The sequence below is a fragment of the Rhipicephalus microplus genome, unplaced genomic scaffold (assembly GCF_043290135.1).
Source record: "Rhipicephalus microplus isolate Deutch F79 unplaced genomic scaffold, USDA_Rmic scaffold_12, whole genome shotgun sequence".
Taxonomy (NCBI): domain Eukaryota; kingdom Metazoa; phylum Arthropoda; class Arachnida; order Ixodida; family Ixodidae; genus Rhipicephalus; species Rhipicephalus microplus.
The window spans coordinates 45,241,007-45,262,820 of record NW_027464585.1 but is presented as its reverse complement, the minus strand read 5'-3'; the positions used below and the strand labels follow the sequence as shown (position 1 = coordinate 45,262,820).

The 21,814-nt window shown below is 45.2% G+C and overlaps 1 protein-coding gene across 3 annotated transcripts in view; it reads left to right on the top strand.

The window, feature by feature from the left end:
• Nucleotides 1-117: 117 nt before the first annotated feature.
• LOC119168188 (uncharacterized) overlaps nt 118-21,814 on the top strand; it is a 57,202-nt gene continuing 35,505 nt past the window's right edge. The window contains exons 1-3 of one of the 3 annotated variants that reach the window (XM_075882523.1): nt 118-13,493; nt 13,758-14,934; nt 15,152-17,651. In XM_075882523.1, coding sequence (XP_075738638.1) covers nt 14,832-14,934; nt 15,152-15,546 — 498 coding nt within the window. In that variant the 5' untranslated portion in view covers nt 118-13,493; nt 13,758-14,831 and the 3' untranslated portion in view covers nt 15,547-17,651. Of the gene's footprint in view, nt 13,494-13,757; nt 14,935-15,151; nt 17,652-21,814 lie in introns of those variants that run through there. The other 2 variants (XM_075882524.1, XM_075882526.1) reach the window with 2 other exon arrangements.

The window sequence follows — 21,814 nt, the reverse complement described above, 5'->3', positions numbered from 1 at the left end:
ATAACATGCAAATACGTAGCGGCGGCGTACTAAACTGCAATACCGCGAGGCAAGATGGCGCTAGTAGTACTATCATCATCAATAAACAAACGCATTTTTTTGTTGCAGGTGGAGAACACGCGGCTGGTTCGCGCTGCTCGCTTCCTCTGTTTTTTTTTTTTTTTTGTTGCCCAATCGCGTTTCGCGTCTGTAATTATCGCCAGGGGACCTAGCTGGCCTCGACTGGCAAAAACAACGTCAATCAAGTAAGGTTTGCATCGTTTATTGGGAGTGAGTGAGTGAGTAACAACTTTATTAGTCGAAGGGGTGAGGGGTAAGGGAGGCTAAGCCACGAAGGCTGCCAGGCTGTGCTTCTCGATGACTTCTTCCGCTCGTTTCAGGACCCGTGTCTGGATGTCTATGTCGTTGCTGGAGAGAAGGGTCTCCCATTGTCCCTCGGTGGGGGGTGAGCAAAGGAGGTCGGTGGGCGGGGGATCCTCCGGGCAGTGTTCAAGCCGGTACAATCAATGTATACGGTCGGGTCCGAACAAAACAAGTCACTCAAACATATCAAAAACTTTCAACCCATGTGTGAAGACTCTTGAAAGCTAACAAGCATATGCATATAACTGAAATCAAAATCGCTGAATGAACGTCGCTCTCATTGTGTTGCGGCGCTCGAGTTTAATAGCGTGGCTTCAGGACAAGGGTCCGATTCTGCCGTCAGATGCGGCGCTTGCCCCTTAGTGTTGATCTTGAAGCGAATGCATGATGTGGAATCGGGAAGGAAACTTGCACATTGCCGATAGATAGCTCGCGCAGTTAGAGCAATGTAGTTTTGCTAAATTTGTTAAATAAGCAATTGCGGATGCGTGCATTTCTTAATTATTCTCGCTCTGCAATGCTACATTGAGTACTTCACAATTCTGCAATGTCGCGTTGTGTCGAGAGGGTAGGCACTAGTTTTCATACTCAGCCGTGAGCCCATATCACAGGTAATATGTATTCAGGTGATGGGCCAAAATTATTTCAGGCTTGCTACATTTATTGTTAGAGTTAAGTTACACAGTTACCACAGCTAGAATTTCTCGTCGCAGATAATGAACAGTCTGCTGAGTATGCAGCGAACATGTATGCTAAAGGGACACTTATGAGGTGTGTGCTTAACGATCGAAAAGGCCCAATTCTAAGAAAATAAGCTTCAGGTATGCATTGTACAATTTTGTTGTCTGTACATCTTTTTTGGCACTCTTACATCACACTATCTGCTCAGCCCTGAGTACCATCTCTTTTTTTTTGCATAGACATATCCATAGAATTTGAGTACTCTCTTGCAAGCAAGCTCTCCTGAAATCAATTGGAGGTACATGATGTGAATCTGTCCGAATACTGGATCAATAAAGGTCACAATTATTACACACTTGTTATTATGTTTACATTTTCAGTATACTTGTGCTTGAAAATGAAGTTGTTTTCTCCCTGCTACTTTTAGAGGTTAGGACTTGAAATACATACTATATATCTTGCAGTTTGGCTGTATATAAGTGAAGATCATGTATGTTTCAACTACCTGTGGGATTTCCTAGATTTTTTTTCATGACCGTAGTGCACAGAATTTCACTTCGTAGTGGTAGACACTATAGTTATGACAACTTAATTTAAACAGAAGCAGATGTGCGCAAAGAAATCTGGAACGTTTTTCTGCCAAAAAAAAAAAAAACAGTACCACATGCAATGAACACAATCTTGCTCTTCATGACAGCATTCACGTCTTTTAGGAAGCTGTGCAGCAACTGCTAATCACCTTTATGATTTATTATTTTAGGAGCCCATTGAACATATGTGCAAAGCTAAAGCAATTGAGTGCGGTCTTATGAGCTTTGGTGCATCTTTTTGTAAACTTGTATGAGCTAAACACAGTTAATTAAGACAAAACAGTTCTGGGTGTTGTTAGTAAACTGTCACAAGGCACAACTAAATGTCGGAAAGCCTGTTAATGCCCATCACTGTAAGTGTGTTCATTATGTAGTGCAAATAATGATATCCGACGATTCACGTGCCAGCTATGAAGTGATCGTGAGTCGTACAGTAGTGGGAAAATTTAGATTGATTCTGGCTTCCATGGGTTCAAACAAATGACACTGTAGCTTCACAGAAGACAAGACTGCGTGTCAAAACATTTGCTTTGACCCTTTATGTTAACATATTTTTCATATTTTCAAGCTTTCATCTTTTAAGGGTCAGTTTAGTTCACCTGCACCAATCCGAACTGGTTCACAGCTGTGCACGAGAAGTTCAAAACTTGTGCGGCAGGAGTTCAGCGGTGCGGCATCACAAGTGAATGACAAGGTGCCGACAAGGTGGAATCCTTATTTTTGTTCGCTTAATTTAATGAGGTGCAAACATCTTGGCAAAACACACCGCATTTGCACAGGTATGTACAGTACCTACGTCGAATGGTATGTTGTTTGTTAAGCTGTGCATGCGCCTGCACCAAACCAGCGCCGTCAAGGCAGAAGGTATGGGAAAGTCATGAACTAGTTTTGGTGCTGTACCTGTCCTGCGCTTTTTGAAATTAATGGCACGATTTAGAAGATGCCATTGCTGCGCCACTGAAATGAATGGCGAGGTGCAGCACTTTGTAAAATCGATCGTGTGGTGCAGGCGAATCAAATAAACCCTTAAGCACACAAGCGTCTTAGCGTTTCACCGCCATCGAAATATGGCTTCAGTGGCTGGGATCAAACAGTGTGTTGTTGAGCTCAGCAGTGCCACACAATCTAACTAATAGTGTTACAGTTCCAACATTATTGAAGTGTAGATTCCATGCCACGGTAGGCAGGCAATGCTTGTAGCCAATCTAAAGCACCTCTCCACGATATGCGTGGTAAAACATTCACAAATACAGCATTACATGTGTGAGGTTAGAGATGACCTGTTGTAGTGGACATTCAGATGTTTCAGCGTGCTTACAGAGTGGACATTCGGGGGTTGTCATTCTGTCATTGCATGGCAGTCTGGAAAAACAAGTAACATCACCAGATATCAATGCATAATCAATGCATGAAATTTTCCAAAGTAAACAAATAAACTCAATTAATTAGTAAACAGCAGTATTTTATACATATATGTAGTGGTACCTCATAACACGTATATCACTCAGGGCTGCTTCTTCACAATGCATGTCATGTAGCAGGTTCCTTCCCCATTGTACACTTTTGCACATTTGCTTCGATGTCAGGTGGGCCAGGAGGCTGTGACAGAAAAAGAAGTATTTCTCATTTATGTGACGCTTCCTTTATCACACAATAGCAAAACCAGACCCATAATTATGTGATGTTTCTCAAACGCGACTGCAGTAAACTATTAACTAGTAGGCTTTCTACTAGAAGACACATGCGAGGCGATAGTGATTTATTTGCCTTCTTTTATCGCAACGGCCTGGTTGGTGTTACCTGATGATAGAATTTCAGAATTAACTATTGAGTTAGTGACTCGTTCCCACGTGAAGCCATGCACGCCGCAAGTGACGCACGTTTTTTCGCATACAGATTGAGACGTTCAACAATTTTAAAATTTAATACTGCAATGCGCTGCCACCGTGTGACGCCTACGCAGTCATTGGCAAAAAAAAACTACATATGTTGAAATGAACCAACTAGGCCCGCGAGAAACCATCCTTAAAAAACTCAAGTGGTTTTTACAAACCGCCCTGAGCTTGCAACTGGTGTTCATCCGATGAAAGCTTCAACGGTCGCTTCGTTCCCCGAAAGTCACTCGAATTCCCTTCGCGAACACATTTGAACGAGTCAAAATAAACAGAATGAGAAAGAATGTGCCGGTCGGCAGAGGCTCGAAATATTTACAGCGAAACGAAACAGTCAGAGACACCTCCGAACGTACCGCGAGCCGTTGCCTGCCGTCGCAACCGTTGGCCGCCAAAAACTTTGAAATGAGCATAGTGATGTTGATAGGCTGCTACTGACATCGAGTCAGCTGCAGCAAAAACTATTACAAAAAGTTGGTGACGCAGCACATAATTGAGCAAAACTACTTGTTAGAACAACAAAATGTTTTTTATGTGTAGCGGTACGCAAACATGTAGTATTTGATCATTTTAAAATAAAACTTGGCCCCGACGAAGGCGTCTCTACAAGAAAGTGCAATAGCGCGAGTGGCGAGAGAGTTTAGTAGATCCACTGTGGGGTGTGGCAGCTTGGGCTAGTTGGTATGGCATGACGATAGTTATAGCGCGAGAACTAAACGACGACACAGAGACAAGAAGGACACGAAAGACACGAGCGCTAACTTCCAACTGAGTTTATTGCTCAGAGCACGAAAATATATAGAGGAGACAGTGACCATGGCACAAGAGCAGAACATGAGTAAGAAAACCAAAAACAAACAGCACAAATACAAAGGCACTGAAAAACAGCAAAGAAAAGCCTAGAAGAAACCGAACCAGAAAGGTAAAGCTACCTGCCCGCACCGAATCCTTCGAGGAACCTGCGTTCCTTCTCGGACTAAGCCACGGAGGGCTTGCTAATTCAAGGCACCTGTTCGCGTTACCTGCCCGCACCGAATCCTTCGAGGAACCTGCGCTCCTTCTCGGACAAGGCCACGGAGGGCTTGCTAACACAAGGCACCTGTTCGCGTGCCATCTGCGCAGCCTCGACAATGACCCGGGTGCTTACATCTCTGTGTTTGTACAACGTCGCTGTTTCCTCGAAGAGGGGAACACACTTGCACTCAGTGCAGTGCTGGGCAAGAAAACCATCTTTCCCGTTTTTAACATTGTTCGCGTGCTCTCTAAGCCGATCGTTCAGACACCTTCCGGTCGTTCCGACGTAACAAGCACCGCATGAAAGGGGGGGTCCTATAGACGACTTCTCGGGAGCAGACTGCATACCTGTTTCGATGTTGAACTCTGCAATCTGTTGATGATTTTGTTTTCAGGGGGTTGGTAGATTTGGTGAGGCTGATTAATTTGAACGGTGCTGAGAACAGGACGCGAACTCCAACACGTTTTCCGATTTTTTTGAGCCTATGTGATATCTGGTGTATGTAAGGAATCACGGCTATCCTTTCACGTTCTGTATCCGTGTTGATCAGATTCTGTCGCGTCCTCTGCTCCGCCTTCATAGTCCGCAGGATCGTCTCCGCAACAGACGCGATAAACGCCTCGGGGAAGCCTGAAGCCTTAAGGCGGGAAACTTGCGCTTTGAAGCTCGCAGAGATATTGTGGGCGCAAGACCTATTTAAAGCATTCTCAAGGCAGGTTCGTGCTATGCCTCGCTTAACTATCTTACTGTGAGCAGAAGAAAAGGGGAGTAGAGGTTTCTGCGCACGTGGTTCATAACACCAACAGATGTGCTGTGGGCTAAAAACCAGATTTAAATCCAAGAAGCGTAATTTGTCATTATCGGGCATTTCATGTGTCACCACAAGAGGCTGCAAACAATTTTCGAACACGCCTATAGTTTGAGTGGCCAACGAGTGAAACATAGAAGACTTACAATTTAGAATAACCAAGAAATCATCCACGTATCTAAAAATTTTGACGACATGCGAGCCTTCTAACTTTTCCTGCAGTTTTTTGCCCATTTTTGCCAATAGAAGATCACTGAGTAGAGGTGCTATGCATGAACCAATTGAAACACCCTTTTTCTGCAGATAAATGCGATCATTCCATTGAACGAATGTAGACGTAAGATACAGCAAAACCAGGTCAAGAAAATTCCGCGAACTAATGCCAGTTTTTAATTGGAAGTTCAATTCCCCGAAAATTTCTATGTTATCCCTTATACATTCTAGTACCTCATCGTGAGGCAGCGAGTAGTATAGGTCCTTTATGTCAATTGAAAAACCGAAAAGATTAGATTGATTTGACTGTTTGAAAAATTCTATCAGAGCCTGCGAGTTTTTGATCACAAATGGATCGTCAATCTTTAGACACTTAAGATGGGTCTGAATAAACAAGCCGAGTTGCTTTTGCCACGTACCACTTTCTGTCACAATGACACGGAAAGGCATGTCAACCTTATGTGTTTTGGCAGAAAAAAACATGCTGAGCCCATTTTTGTCACTTTTGCTAATGTGCTGTGCTAACTGTTTTAACTCTAGTTTACGACACATTTCCCTGGCCTGCGTTTTTACCCTATCTAGACGAATGTCGGTACAACATTTGAAAACAGATTCGATAGCTGTGACCGCCTTTTCCAGGTACAAGCTATTAGGAAGAACGGCGAAACCACCCTCCTTATCTGACGGCACCACACAAAGTTCATTGTCTCTAAGAAACTTGGTCGTCTTCCGCACCGGAAGGCTGTTGCTGGTAGGCTTACCCCGTAGGAGCACGTCGACGCCTTCAAAAGTGACAAAAAGCACTCAGCAAGCGACGCCTTCAAAAGCAAGCGACGCCTTCAAAATTGAAAAGCAAAAGTGACAAAAATGGGCTCAGCATGTTTTTTTCTGCCAAAACACATAAGGTTGACATGCCTTTCCGTGTCATTGTGACAGAAAGTGGTACGTGGCAAAAGCAACTCGGCTTGTTTATTCAGACCCATCTTAAGTGTCTAAAGATTGACGATCCATTTGTGATCAAAAACTCGCAGGCTCTGATAGAATTTTTCAAACAGTCAAATCAATCTAATCTTTTCGGTTTTTCAATTGACATAAAGGACCTATACTACTCGCTGCCTCACGATGAGGTACTAGAATGTATAAGGGATAACATAGAAATTTTCGGGGAATTGAACTTCCAATTAAAAACTGGCATTAGTTCGCGGAATTTTCTTGACCTGGTTTTGCTGTATCTTACGTCTACATTCGTTCAATGGAATGATCGCATTTATCTGCAGAAAAAGGGTGTTTCAATTGGTTCATGCATAGCACCTCTACTCAGTGATCTTCTATTGGCAAAAATGGGCAAAAAACTGCAGGAAAAGTTAGAAGGCTCGCATGTCGTCAAAATTTTTAGATACGTGGATGATTTCTTGGTTATTCTAAATTGTAAGTCTTCTATGTTTCACTCGTTGGCCACTCAAACTATAGGCGTGTTCGAAAATTGTTTGCAGCCTCTTGTGGTGACACATGAAATGCCCGATAATGACAAATTACGCTTCTTGGATTTAAATCTGGTTTTTAGCCCACAGCACATCTGTTGGTGTTATGAACCACGTGCGCAGAAACCTCTACTCCCCTTTTCTTCTGCTCACAGTAAGATAGTTAAGCGAGGCATAGCACGAACCTGCCTTGAGAATGCTTTAAATAGGTCTTGCGCCCACAATATCTCTGCGAGCTTCAAAGCGCAAGTTTCCCGCCTTAAGGCTTCAGGCTTCCCCGAGGCGTTTATCGCGTCTGTTGCGGAGACGATCCTGCGGACTATGAAGGCGGAGCAGAGGACGCGACAGAATCTGATCAACACGGATACAGAACGTGAAAGGATAGGCGTGATTCCTTACATACACCAGATATCACATAGGCTCAAAAAAATCGGAAAACGTGTTGGAGTTCGCGTCCTGTTCTCAGCACCGTTCAAATTAATCAGCCTCACCAAATCTACCAACCCCCTGAAAACAAAATCATCAACAGATTGCAGAGTTCAACATCGAAACAGGTATGCAGCCTGCTCCCTAGAAGTCGTCTATAGGACCCCCTTTCATGCGGTGCTTGTTACGTCGGAACGACCGGAAGGTGTCTGAACGATCGGCTTAGAGAGCACGCGAACAATGTTAAAAACGGGAAAGATGGTTTTCTTGCCCAGCACTGCACTGAGTGCAAGTGTGTTCCCCTCTTCGAGGAAACAGCGACGTTGTACAAACACAGAGATGTAAGCACCCGGGTCATTGTCGAGGCTGCGCAGATGGCACGCGAACAAGTGCCTTGTGTTAGCAAGCCCTCCGTGGCCTTGTCCGAGAAGGAGCGCAGGTTCCTCGAAGGATTCGGTGCGGGCAGGTAACGCGAACAGGTGCCTTGAATTAGCAAGCCCTCCGTGGCTTAGTCCGAGAAGGAACGCAGGTTCCTCGAAGGATTCGGTGCGGGCAGGTAGCTTTACCTTTCTGGTTCGGTTTCTTCTAGGCTTTTCTTTGCTGTTTTTCAGTGCCTTTGTATTTGTGCTGTTTGTTTTTGGTTTTCTTACTCATGTTCTGCTCTTGTGCCATGGTCACTGTCTCCTCTATATATTTTCGTGCTCTGCGCAATAAACTCAGTTGGAAGTTAGCGCTCGTGTCTTTCGTGTCCTTCTTGTCTCTGTGTCGTCGTTTAGTTCTCGCGCTATAACTATCGTCATGCCACTGTGGGGGTTTCAAGCAGAAACGTGCCGCGGTTGACTTTTTCGCCCCCTACAGGTGAGCACTTGAACTTGACAGTTTCCGAGGTTTCACAGACGGTCGCGCCCACGGAGGAAGGAAATAGGCACGGAGGAAGGAAAAGGTAAGGAGAGGCCCTGACGTCACTCGTTCTGAAGCCGGAAGTCGGCCATATTGAGTAGGCTAATTCTCCTCTCTTGTTTACATATGAATGCGAAGCAGAAGGCGCGACTCCCTCTCCAGCTCGGAAAGCACGTGGGCTGCGCAGCGCGTGTGTCATAACGATCCGGAACTAATGGAACTGGGCTCATCACTCAGAGCCAGCGGGACACCTTCAGCGAAATCGCTTCGTCCGAGTAATAACAAAGAGTAACAGCTCGCTGACAACGAAGCAACTACGAAAGAACGCGCGCTAGATGCACTGACAACGGCGAGTGCTTTCACGTCATTAATTCAGCAACTGTACAGACAACACGATCGGTCGTGCGCCTTCTACGGTTGCATTCCGCCACGCGACTGACGCAGCGTCCCGCCACTGTGTCCGTGTTTTGCGTGAAACTCACCTGCGTCAGCATTCTGCGACCGTGGTGACTTTGAGCACGGTGCTAGTGACAGTTGAACGTGGTTGCTGTTACGTTGAGATTACATGCAATGCTGGTGGAGAGTGTACCAAGCGGAACAGAAAAGGTGTTTTAATACGCACATGCAAGTTGTTACTGTACACACACAACACGAAACTACGTATGTGCACATGGTCCTCACGGCGTCTTGCTGGGCTCAACAGCGTCGTCCGTTGTCACAAGCAGGAGCACTGCTCAACCGTCACTGACCTGCAAGGCGTTCGTCGTCATTCAGCTTCGTCATGGTGCCCAACGCCATTTCGCTGAACACTAACTGCTTCATCCGCCGCACGACACATGGATATGCACTTGTTCTACGCACTGTTGAAAACCCGTGATGGACAAAGAGATTTGTAAACGTTGCTAAGAGTAATGTAACAGCCACACGAACACTGCGTAACCAATAACGCCGCGCCGAGCACAGATATTGTCCGCCACGGCTCAGCACGAGACCGGCGGAGGCACACATTCCGCCGCCAGCCGCGGCCGCTCAACTGCTAGACCGGCTTCACTGCGCAACACGTAACCATAACAACGCCGCCATCGCGCCTACTGAATATGGCCGCCATGATGTCATTTCCGCCACATTTTTTACGCCCTGCGTCGGCTGGGCATGCCCTCTCCTTACCTTTTTCCTTCCTCCGTGGAAATAGGTGTGGTCGCGCCAAACTGGTTGGATGGATAGATGGATGGATAGGTATGGCTGTACTCTTTAGATCGTGCGGTGGCTAGCGCCACCAAGCCGTAATTTTAATGAACTCAGAACTATATTTTTTTTTCCCTTAAAAAGTGAGTTTGAGGATTTGTACTTTGCAGTGAAGAGTTTAATTTTCACTCGTGCCTTGACATTAGCCACCAATCAGATAACCTCCTTCTAGTTAAGTCTACTTGCTTAAAGTCTATTTTGCCTTAGAAGTGTGGCAGCTTGGGCTAGTTGGTATGGCATGACGATAGTTATAGCGCGAGAACAAAACGACGACACAGAGACAACAAGGACACGAAAGAAGTTAGCGCTCGTGTCTTTCGTGTCCTTCTTGTCTCTGTGTCGTCGTTTTGCTCTCGCGCTATAACTATCGTCTATTTTTCCCTCCCGGTCCCTAAACCCCAGTGCTTTGAAAACTCTGCGCCATCATCCTGAACTATAGGGTGAAGCCCTTTACAGAACATTATCAAGTGTTCGGCAGTTTCTTCCTCTCCACACGCACTGCATACTGTATCTACCCTTTCGTATTTGACCCGATATGTCTTGGTTCGCCGTACTCCCGTCCTTGCCTCAAACAGTAGAGAACTACCCCGAGTATTATCATAGATCCTTTCCTTGGCAATTTTTCTGCTTAAAAGTTCGATAGATCTCTAGTGCGGACTTCTTAATCATACCCATTTTCCACATGTCAGTCTCCGTTTCCTTCACTTTCTTCTTAACCGATAGTTCTTTTTGGTTTGGTTACCTGCTGTTTTCTAAGTATTTACCGGTTAACTTCCTGGTTCGCTTCCTCCATTTTGTATCGACATTCTTCATGTACAAGTATCTGAAAACCTTCGTAGCCCAACGCTCCTCCTTCATTTCTCTCAATCGCTTCTCAAATGTTATCTTGCTGCTAGCTTCCCTGCCCTCAAATGATGTCCACTCCATATCACCTTGTACTCCCTGATTTGGTAAATGGTGTATTCCCGTGAGCTCCTAAAGCAAGCCTACCTTTACCACGTTGTTTAATTTCTAATCTTGCTTGAACTTCTGATCTCATGCACAAGACCGCATTGCCGAACGTCAGCCCAGGAACCATGACCCCTTTCCATATTCCTCTCACAACATCATACCTATTGTAATTCCACAGTGCCCTACTTTTCATCACTGCAGCATTCGTGTTAACTTTAGTCGTCACGTATATTTCGTGTTCCCTCAGGTACTCAGTCCCATTGCTTATCCATACGCCCAGATATTTGTATTTATCTGCTATCTATAGCGTGACCTCCTGTATCCTAAGCTCACTACCTTCGTTGTCATTGAAAATCATGACTGCTGATTTTTCCTTACTGAATCTGAAATCTAACCTATCTCCCTCATTACCGCAGATGTCCATCAATCTCTGCAAATCTTCCTTGTTGTTGGCCATTAGCACTATATCATCTGCATACATCAATGCTGGTAGTGCCTGTTCAATGAGTTTTTCTTGTTTGACGAAAGAAAGGTTGAAACCCAGTCCACTTGCCTCTAATTTGGCCTCTAATCCTTGTAGGTACATCATGAATAATAAGGGTGACAGGGGAAACCCCTGCCTAAGCCCCTGTTTTACCTCTGGAGGCTTGGATACATGTTTTTTCCACTGTATAACTACCTTGTTACCTTTATAGATATCCTTTCAAAGATTAGTGACTACTTGTTCCACGCCTAGTGTGTCCAGTATTCCCCACAATTCCTCTTGAACCACGCTATCGTACGCTCCCTTGATATCCAAGAATGCTAGCCACTGGGGCCTGTGTTCCTTTTCTGCTATTTTGATGCACTGCGTCAATGAGAACAGATTGTCTTCCAACCTCCTGTGTTTCCAAAACCCATTCTGCAGTTCCCCCAGCACCCCCTCATCTTCTATCCATGCCTGCAGTCTTTCCTTTATAATCTGCATCGCCAGCCTGTAGACCACTGATGTCACTGTTATAGGACGGTAGTTGTTTATGTCAGCTTTGTCCCCCTTTCCTTTATAGATCATGCTCATCCTGCTCAGTTTCCATCCATCGGGAACTTCACCATCGATTATTATTTTGCTCACTGCCTCTCTCAAAGCCTGCTTAGACTTCGGACCTAATGTATTTATTAGCCTAATTAGAATGCCATCTGGGCCTGTTGATGTACTACTAGAGACCCTTTTCTCAGCCCTTTCCCACTCTCGTTGTGAAAATGGAGCCATTGCACCACTTGATTCGTCCTTGTCTATTGTGGTGCATAAAGTACTTCTTTGTTGAAATTTTTCTGTCACCCTTGTTCTTATATATTCAATAGCTTCGTCCCCTTCTAGCCTGGCACCTTGGGCTGTAGTTATAAAACTCTGCTCTAGGCTCGTCTCATTTCTTAGGGAGTTTAAATGGTTCCAAAATTTCGCAGCTGCCTTTCTATCTTTTTTATGTACTTCTGCCAGCCACTGAGCTCCCTTTCTTCTAATCTTTTCATTGATCAGAAGGGATGGAGCCCTTCTACAGCTTAGAAACGTTTCCCATTTTCTTTCAACATCATCTGTCGGTTCACCCAGCTGCTTAGCATGTCTGTGTTCTCTAAAGGCTTCCCGACGTTTTGCTATGGCTCTCTTAACTTCCTCATCCCACCAACTTTTGGGTTTGTGTCTTCTTTTCCGTGGTGACTTGTTACGCGTCTTAGCAAGCTCTAGCTCAAAGAGTCTAATTAGATTCGTGTATGTCCACACTGTCTTATTATCCTCCGTGATTACTTTCTCAATTTGTTTAGTGGCTATTTCAATTTGCCCTTCTGAATAAAAATTTTCCTGTAGTTGCTCATCTTGTCTCCTTCCCACTTTCACTGCTCTTCCAAAACTTAGCTTGATACGTTTGTGATCACTACCCAGACTTCTGGAGCCACCTTCATCTATGTGCATTCCCCTGAGCTTATCATACATCCTATGTGACATCAGTGCATAATCTATCGTCGACTGCAGCCTTCCTACCTCCCATGTTATTTGCCCTTCACACTTCTCGGTACTGTTGCAAATGATCAAATCAAGCCTTTCACACATATCCATGATCATTTTGCCTATCGGGTCGGTATGCCAATCTATATCTTCTATGTGCGCATTCATGTCTCCTAGTATAATTATCTCGCACTCTCTTCCTAACTCCTGAATGTCCTTTAATATACACTCTACCATTGCCTGGTTTTCCTCTCTGGCCTTTGCTCCCGTCCACAAGTACACGAAACCAAGGAGTGTCATTTGACCTGCCACTTTCCCTTTTAGCCATAAATGTTCCTTGCACTCCTGCTTGACCCTTTGGCAGTCTGTACTTTTATGAATGAATGCCCCAATCCCACCCCCCTTTCTGCTGCCTTCTGTTCTATTACAATATGCCCACGCGTAGTCCGGATTGTTCGGAGGTTGTTCCATGTCCCTGAAATGTGTTTCTACAAAACCGTATACCATTGGCCTCTCTTCCCTTAGCTGTTCTTCTATCTCTTCCCACTTCAGCCTGTTCCTACCACCCTGCATGTTAATATACTCTATGTCTGAATGGGCTCGGCACTCGTGGCTACGTCTATTTATGGATGTGGTAGGTGTTCTGTGGTCGCGCCACCTAGCCGCCGGTGAGAACAAAATCTCAGAGATGATCCGTTGAGGAGTGGAGCCAGGTGGGGTTCTCGTTTCTTACCAACTTTCATGCACGCGATGGCAAAAAAATCAGAAAGCAACAGGATGTGTTGCGTGCCTCAGTGCACGAACAGAGCGGTGAAGGATGAGATAAGCATTCGTTCGTTTCCGCTGGACGTGCGACTCAAGAAGGAGTGGGTGGCAAGCCTGTGACGCCGCCAATGAAGGTTTGCAGTGCACATTTGTCACCGAAGACTTCTTCTAGAGCAGCATCGGTAAGCCAAATGCTAATTGTTGACATTTTTCACGAAAGCATAAAGATTACGCTCTAACGATATTCTTGAAATGAACGGCGCCGTCGATGCGGGACGATGGACGTAAACACCGCAACACTTGTTGCTTTTGGAGAGTTAGGAATCTAGTGCCTGGGCGTCTGTCGCCCGTATAAAATGAAGGGAGCGTTAATTTTGGCATTCTGTCGGTCTTTTTAACAGACCGTAATGCGCGACTGCACTTTGAAGTGTCTTTCCTCCTTGCAGGCTCTTTCATTGCGATCAGGGCCAATCCGGATCGGATTTCGTAATCAACACAGACCGCAATTACACGGCCAAAAGCGGCAAGGTTCCTTGGCAAGGTTCCTTTTGGTCTTCTTCTTTCTCTATGGTGAAGCGGGCGGCAGCTTCCGCGTGACTCCGGCGGCGTCGCCAGCAGCGGCGGCAATGCGATCGACCAATCTTGAAGAGGAGCACGCGAAACGTAGCATCCACTGAGCTTCATCGATTTACGAAGTCCCGAGCCAGTCCGTCACCCCCGGACGGGATCGGCGTCATTTGTCACGTGATGCGAGTGGTCCCGGGCCGCGAGGTCAGGACTTTTGGTGACCAGGTGCTCGCCGTATCGCCAGCGACACCGCCGATTGCTGCGAAAATGGCTGCCGTGAAAGCAAATTTTGCCGCGCTCGCTAAGCTTGTCGCAGACGTGCTGGTTTCAGATGACGATGACGGCGAAATGTCGGAGGAAGAACTGGAGGAGACTTCAGATCTCACCGTTGCTGCCGTGCTTGTCGCACAAATTATGAGGGAAGACCGACACCGGGTGCGGCTGTATGTAGAAAGCGTGGTGGACAGCTACAGTGACGAAGAGTTCCGAAGGCTGTTCCGTTTACAGAGGTGCACCACTGAGGTGATCACGGCCGACTTCGAGTCTTCCTCATACTATCCTCGCGGTGGGCGCGGAAGACAGAAAATAACAGCATTGAAGACTATGCTGATTGCCCTGACGTACCTGGGCACGCAGTGGTCCATGAATGCTATAGGCGACAAGTTGGTGTCAGCGAGTCGACGGTGCACGTTGCGATACGCCGCGTTTTGGACTTTCTGCTGTCCATAAGCGAAAGAGAAATACGCTGGCCTAACGACGAGGAGGCTGCACGAAATAAGCGTGCGTTTCGCGCGCTTGGTCGTTGTGACGGCGTCGAGGCTGGCCTGCCAGACGTCATCGGTGCCATTGATGGATGCCATGTTCGCATCACAAGACCCACAGTGTGTGAGGAGGACTACTACAACAGGAAGAAGTTCCACTCCATCATTCTCCAGGCTGTTTGTGATGCCGACATGGTGTTCACTGACGTATTCGTTGGCTTTCCAGGCAGAGCACACGACGCCAGGGTGTTGGAGGAGAGTTTTCTATTCGAAGAGGCAGCGTCGAGATACGACGGTGAGCGAATAAGTAATATTCAATCGAATAAGATCGCAATTTCTACAGGTTTGTTTGGCTGACGGTGGCCTTGATTGAGTTTTGTTGCGCTAGGGTAGCTAAACAACCCCTGTTCTGGAGCGTAAGCAAGAGAATAATGTTAAGAGTACACACTTTATATGTTTGTAATAACTCATTATAATTGGCACTCCGAAGTAACATCCATGTGCATTGGCAGGTGGATATCTTTTGGGGGATGCTGCGTACCCTCTGCTTCCGTGGCTGCTGCCACCTTACCGCCACGTCACAAGCAGCTGGCAGCCGTGGATGAGCAAGTTTAACCGTGTGCACTCCAAGCAACGCGTTGTTATTGAAATAGCATTCGGCCTGCTGAAGGGACGTTTTTGGCGATTGGACAAGATCGATGTTAACAGCATTCCGCAGGCTGTGGAAATTGTGATGGCAGCCTGTGTGCTGTACAACCTTGCCCGCAGACATGCCGATGTGTTAGAAGATAGTGACATTTCAAACAGCAACCTTGGCATATTTTCCAGTGAGCCAGTTGATGTTGGCCACAAACCTACGTTGGCAGCAAAGCTGCGGGACCGTCTGGCCCAGAGTGTGCCATTGTGATTGTATGCTCTGTGTTAATTTTGCTGCCTTTAGTGAACATCCTATTAACTCTTTCTATGTAAGCCATTGGAGTATGTGTCAGCTTATTATCATTACTTTAATTACTGTGATTGGTACGCTTTGAAGAGGATGTGTTTTGCGGGGGGGGGGGGGGGGAGCAGTTCTGTCTTCAAATGTATTCTACCAGAGCAGAGTTTCTCAGCCATGAGTATTTTCAGGACAGAAGAAACGATTTGCATTACTTGCATATTTTGGGGATCCCTGTGGACTGCTGGAAGTGATGAGGCACCCCTCGCCTGAGCAGCTTGTAAATAAAACTACCCTCATTCAAGCTTTTTCTAGCTATGTTTCCTCTTTAAATGGGATCGGGCCCGCGTCTATATGATGTAGGAAAATTCAACAAGTATTTTACAGCCATTTTATAGAAAAAGCGATACATTAACGAGCTGCACCGCAATGCGAAATTGTAGCCAAATATCCAGAATTTGAAAGGGCTCCAATTATGAGACATAATATGACTAAAAAATTCAACTTTTTTTCTGACAATGACATTTGCAGATTTCTTGAGCTCCAAGGAACTGCATATAACGACCACAATACTAGAACACCGATTGCTAACACATGACATTGCTGCGTAGAATTTAATGTCCCGTTCTGTGTAAACTCATCGTGTCTTCGGCTCACTTTTGATAGCAGTATGATTTGCCTTAGTTATTGTAATAAGACTTCTTAGGAGTTTCTGGTCAATTTTTAACTATTTTATAACGACACTCTGAAGCACGTGATTACGTGACTCTGTTATGGACGTAGGGTCTAAAAACATGTGTTTACGTCTTCGAGAAAGTGTATGTTTATGGATGAGAATGCGTTTTTTAGTTAATGTTACCTTTCATGAGTATGGCTTCCAGCCACAACTTTTGAGTATGGAGCATTATTGTTTACTGCATAAGTGCACTGACACTGTAGAGTATATTGCATTGTATGTTTGCTGCAAGTGCCCTGAAGGCTGCCTGCATGATTGCTGAACGAACTTTACAGTGCAATATTCAGCCTGGCTTACGTTGATTCAAATGCGACCTGCAGCAATGCCATGGCTATGTTAATTCCAATAAGTTAGGCAGTGTACTACGGACCACTCATGATGCTGACTATTATTCAGGTTTCAAAATTTTTTTTGTGACAGGTTTGAACTACTTACAGCAGCTTGGTTCAGTAGTGCGAAATAAGATGACATTTTTGTTCATTTTTTTTCACATAGTCATGACATGTATTGCTGTAATAATCTACGTACATGCAACATTGATTCCATGTAAGTTGCTCTACTGAGCACTGCATTTACTTGTTTCTTTATATTGTTGTTTAGCAGGAACTCTTTTTTGGACACATTATCCTGCCTAAAAGCAGCACGCTTTGAATGTGCTGGTTGCATGCTACAGATGCTAACCACTGTGAATATATGATGGTTCAACTTGCCCCTTGGATTGTTTATGACCCACGTAAGCAATGCTTCTTACGGAGTGAAAGTTGGTTATAAATAAATGTGATATTTTTCCCCACATCAGCCAAAGGTGGTTGGGTCACCACGTGTGTGTAAATACGTGCGGTGTTGTTCTATGCAACTGTCACTCACAGGAAAAATAAAATGCAATGTGTGTAGTTTGGCATACGATTAACCACCAAAATAGCTAGCACTATGATGTTAACATCATAGCACTATGATAGGTTAACAAACTGGATGTGACAAACTATTAAAAAAATGTAAGAGTGCTTTTTAAGCTTAGCATTCAAAGCAGCACATTTGTATGGCAAGCTGAGTACAATAATGTTAAAATAGAATGGGCACCATTGTTGGGAAACACAGACCTACTCAGCGTCTGAGTTCGTGCAAATGCCCTTGCAGTCGTGGGTTTATCTATAATGATGACACGTTTGTCCTAGTACATACAAGTAACACGATTTTTATGTAATTTGGGTTTGTAAACAATAATGCAAGAGGAAAGTTAAAACACCACTTTTCTCTTGTTTGTACCCCCAGTGTTTTGGGATGAATATGTGGAAACAGTCTCAGCTCAGTCTTATTGAAATAAAGATTACAGTGGTCATTACTTATTGTTATAAATATTTCTGCAAATGTAATTCAAGAGTCACCGGCGCAGTTCGAAGCAAAAAACATGTATTGTGCTCATTGGGCAACTTGCAAACAACACAAACATTTCACTGATGTGTCAGGTCTGTTAGTCCAAGCCCACCAGTACAGCAACTGACATTGGAAATGGTCGACTTATCATGCGAGGCAACGAGCACAAAGCTTTTTTTTTAGACTGGATTAAAGGTGCAGTTGTGTGGAGCAGTGCTGATCTCTCATCTGAAAGCTATAGTATACCTCAGAAGCAGGCAAACATGCACGTGCATGCTGTACAACCACGGCATTTACTACTAAAGAAGCTTACAATATGAAAGGGCATACACACTTTTTGGCGAAAGGTATACCATAACTGCCACAGGTGAACAATAAAAATTTGACAAGTTGACATGCTGGTTAAGGCGTTACACTACTAAGCATAAAGATATAGGTTAAATTACCAATTTCGTACAGTATATTTAGAGGGCGCAAATTGCTAGAACAGCTGTTTATCTTTACCTAGGTGCATGCTAAAAAAAATCCAACAGCTTGAATTAAACGTCAGGTTTTCCTTTGGGACATACCTCAAGTATTTTGTGACATTGATATGGCAAGTTCATTTAAATCAAGCTCCACTAATTGATGCACATGGAAAGTGCTTGTGCAAAGCAGTAGTTACGAATGGATGTTTAAACCTAGAAGAATAAATAAAGCAACGCTAATGTTCTTAAATTTAACATTTAGAGGCACAGCGCTTTGCACGCATTGCATGACAATCAGTTCACAGGCGTTTTTGATGAGGAATGCACAGATGCATTGCCATTGGTGCAAGTAGCTTTTAAAGGGACACTAAAGTCACACAGCAATTTACGTCAGAGTGAAAGCTCAATGTTCGACAACATCCAAAACGACAATATTATCAACAACTGTGCCCTACTTACTGAGAAATTAAAAATGATGCACAAGAACACAAGAGCCGCAGTAGGACATTTTCAAAATGATCCCGATGACATTAGACGAACCCCGTACAAGTAATCACTAATCAAGTAACTGCACTAAATAAAGAATGTTCTGGGCATTAAGAGATGCAATAAAATGCTGCTTTTTTCGTTTCTGTTTGAGTCATGGAAAAAAGAACCGCCGGACTTTATTATGGGGAATGGCACGAGTGGTTCAAAAATTCAATTTTCATGTGGTTATAAGGTGCCATCCAGCAGGGCGCAGTTGAAACAAAAGCACCTGCAATCTAAGTCAATGACGGGAAATTGATCAATGGCTGTTGTTTATGCTATGGCTCTCGCTGCTTTCGGTCTGCTGCTACTAGCACAGTAAAGCCTGGCAACGTTGTGCATGGCAATAGTGACGTGAGACGGTCCGATCAGTCCGCTTCTTGAGGCAGGTAATTTGGAGTGCACCAACCTGATGCAGAGCCCTAAAACGGGATTTTATTTTAAAATACGCCGTTCCTTGGCACAAAAGTGACACTACGAGGTTTCTGCACCGTCATTTCAACAATCAATGTCGACTTAATAGTTGACTTTAGTGTCCCCTTACTGTTACAGTAAAGCTAAACAGTAACATCACATATAGTAACAGTAAAGCAAAAATGCAACAAATTCTCCCCAAAGATATGCATGCATGTGAGGTACACTAAACACTACCAGAACATGAGAGGGCTCACAACCAAGAGGACTTTGGATGTTGAGTTGTACTGTGCTGAGAAAAAGAGAAAAACAGCTAAAAGTTAATTTTGTGACAGAATAAGTTCACACAGGTGCGCATGGTGTTATAAGTCATGAGGCTGGATGTTAATCGAAGGAGAAAACATGGAAAAGGATAAGATAAGCTCCACACAGCAATGTTCTAACCTGCAAATTATTGCACAGCTAAAATGTTCTGCACTGAATATAGCTGGTAATGGACCAAATAGCAGTAATAAGTATTTCAGCTTCCTTGACCAAACGTTTCCTTTCTATTTTTAATCTTAATGTAGCAGAAATGATGAATCAAAGGGGTATCACACTCACATCAACCTTGTAACAAAGTTCTACTTAAATGCATAAAAAACAAAAACCCGTTCCCAATAAAAGTGGCATCATTTCAATAAAAACAACCAGTCAAAATGATTATGAGTGCATATTTAACAATTAAGGTAGCAGCACCTGACTGGTAGCTGAGCCAGCAAGGTGTTGCAATGGGAGCTCAAAGGTGAAGGTTGATTTCCTGGACATGACAGCTGGCTTTTAGCGGGGCAAAACGCAGGACTATCGATGCACTAACCATTATGGGAACACCTAAGAGCACATTCAGGTAGAAACTCCGAAATATCTATTTTTATCTTGCACCGCCACGTATAGCTCAACCCCTTTATAAGAGACGTACACCAGGAAAAAATTTGTCTCGAGCTATAACACTCAGTAGTGTACATTGTAAACTTCACCTCTTTTATCAGAGACTTACACCAGGAAAAAATTCTTGTTTCTTATATGAGATGTCTCTTATAAGTGCTGTGTTCCAAGCACCCCTGTGTCACGAGCGAGCCTCCGAACCCGCGAAGGACCGGATGCTGAAACTGCTTCCAGATGTTGACTCCTCCCCTTCCCTCGCTCGGCGCAAACGAGCCACCGTCGTTTCCCCCGGTAGTTCGGCCGCCGCCTCCATCTGAATAGGAATAAACTTGTTTTTAACCGTTCGAGGCTGTCTGAGCTTTTTGGACTACCGCGACCAACGCGTACGTCTATGGGCCCACGACAACACCGGACATAACAGTGGCGACGAGGAAGTGGATTTGGACCAACGCTACGCAACGATATTGACAAGCTACAAGCTATGGCTACACACGGGCTCCCAAATCGGCTACCCGAATTCAACGGCTCATGGTCATCGTGGTTTGAACGCCTGCAATTTTACTTCGAGGCTACCAACATCACTGATGCAGCAATGAAGAGAGCCAACCTGGTAACGCTGTGTGGGGAGCAGACACGACACAGTCTGTGCCCTGATTCAGCCACGCACTCCAGCAGCCGTTGACTACGACCACATCGTAGCAGCGCTACAAGAGCACTATGACCCAAGGCCATCGGAGGTCTACTGTCGAGCCCGCTTCCAACGGTGAGACCAACTGGAAGGCGAAAAAGTGGCCGAATACGTAGCGGCTCTCAAAAAGCTCGCTGCTGACTGCAATTTCGGGACGTTGACCGCGACAACTGCAGCTACTGCGCAGGAGGAAGGATCGACTGCCACACCTGCTAACACCACTATGCTCCCCTTGGACGTTATGTTGCGTGACCGTTTTGTGTGCGGACTGCGTGACACAGGCCTACAACAACGCCTGTTCGCGGAGACGGGTCTCACCTTCTCCAAAGCCTACGACATCACCCAACGAGCGGAGAGCGCCGGTCACCAGCTGAGGGATATTCGACGGAACGTCGAGCCGGTGCATCACACCAGTCAGCAGTCAGGTCATTCCACGTCTAAGGCGAAATCAAGCAGAAAGAGACAGCGCTGTTGGCGATGCGACGACATGCACGATCTCCAGGTGTGTCGATACAAGACAGCGACCTGCAATTTTCGCCAAAAACTGGGACACATTGAAAAGGCATGCATCTCGAAGCGCAAACAGCTCGGGCCGAAGACTTCAGTGCAACGGAACAACAATGTCGACGCACAGGAGGGCCAGACGCAAGATACAAGCTGAACAGCACTAACGTCATCGGCACTATATGACTTAAACGCCGTTGTGAACCTCGGAACGAGACCGAAGATTACAACTGAAATTATGGTAGACCAGCGCCCTATCAGGTTTGAGGTGGATTCCGGAGCAGCATGTACGCTCATCAGCGAGGACACTTTTCGCGCTACTTGGCCTGAGAACGCGCCAGCTCTCCAGCAAGACGACACGCAGCTGAGAACGTGGTCCGGACATTCCCTTCCACTGCTGGGCTGTGCCAACGTAGACGTGTACTACAACGGGCAGACCCATCAGCTCCCATTGCTAGTCGTCCACGGTTCTAGATCAAGCCTTTTAGGACGAAATTGGTTCAACCCCCTTGGGGTGGTCATTGGTGGAGTTCACCACACACCCAGTTATCCGTCAGTAGAGCAGCTTCAAGATAAGTACAAAGCGGTTTTCTCCGAAGAAATACC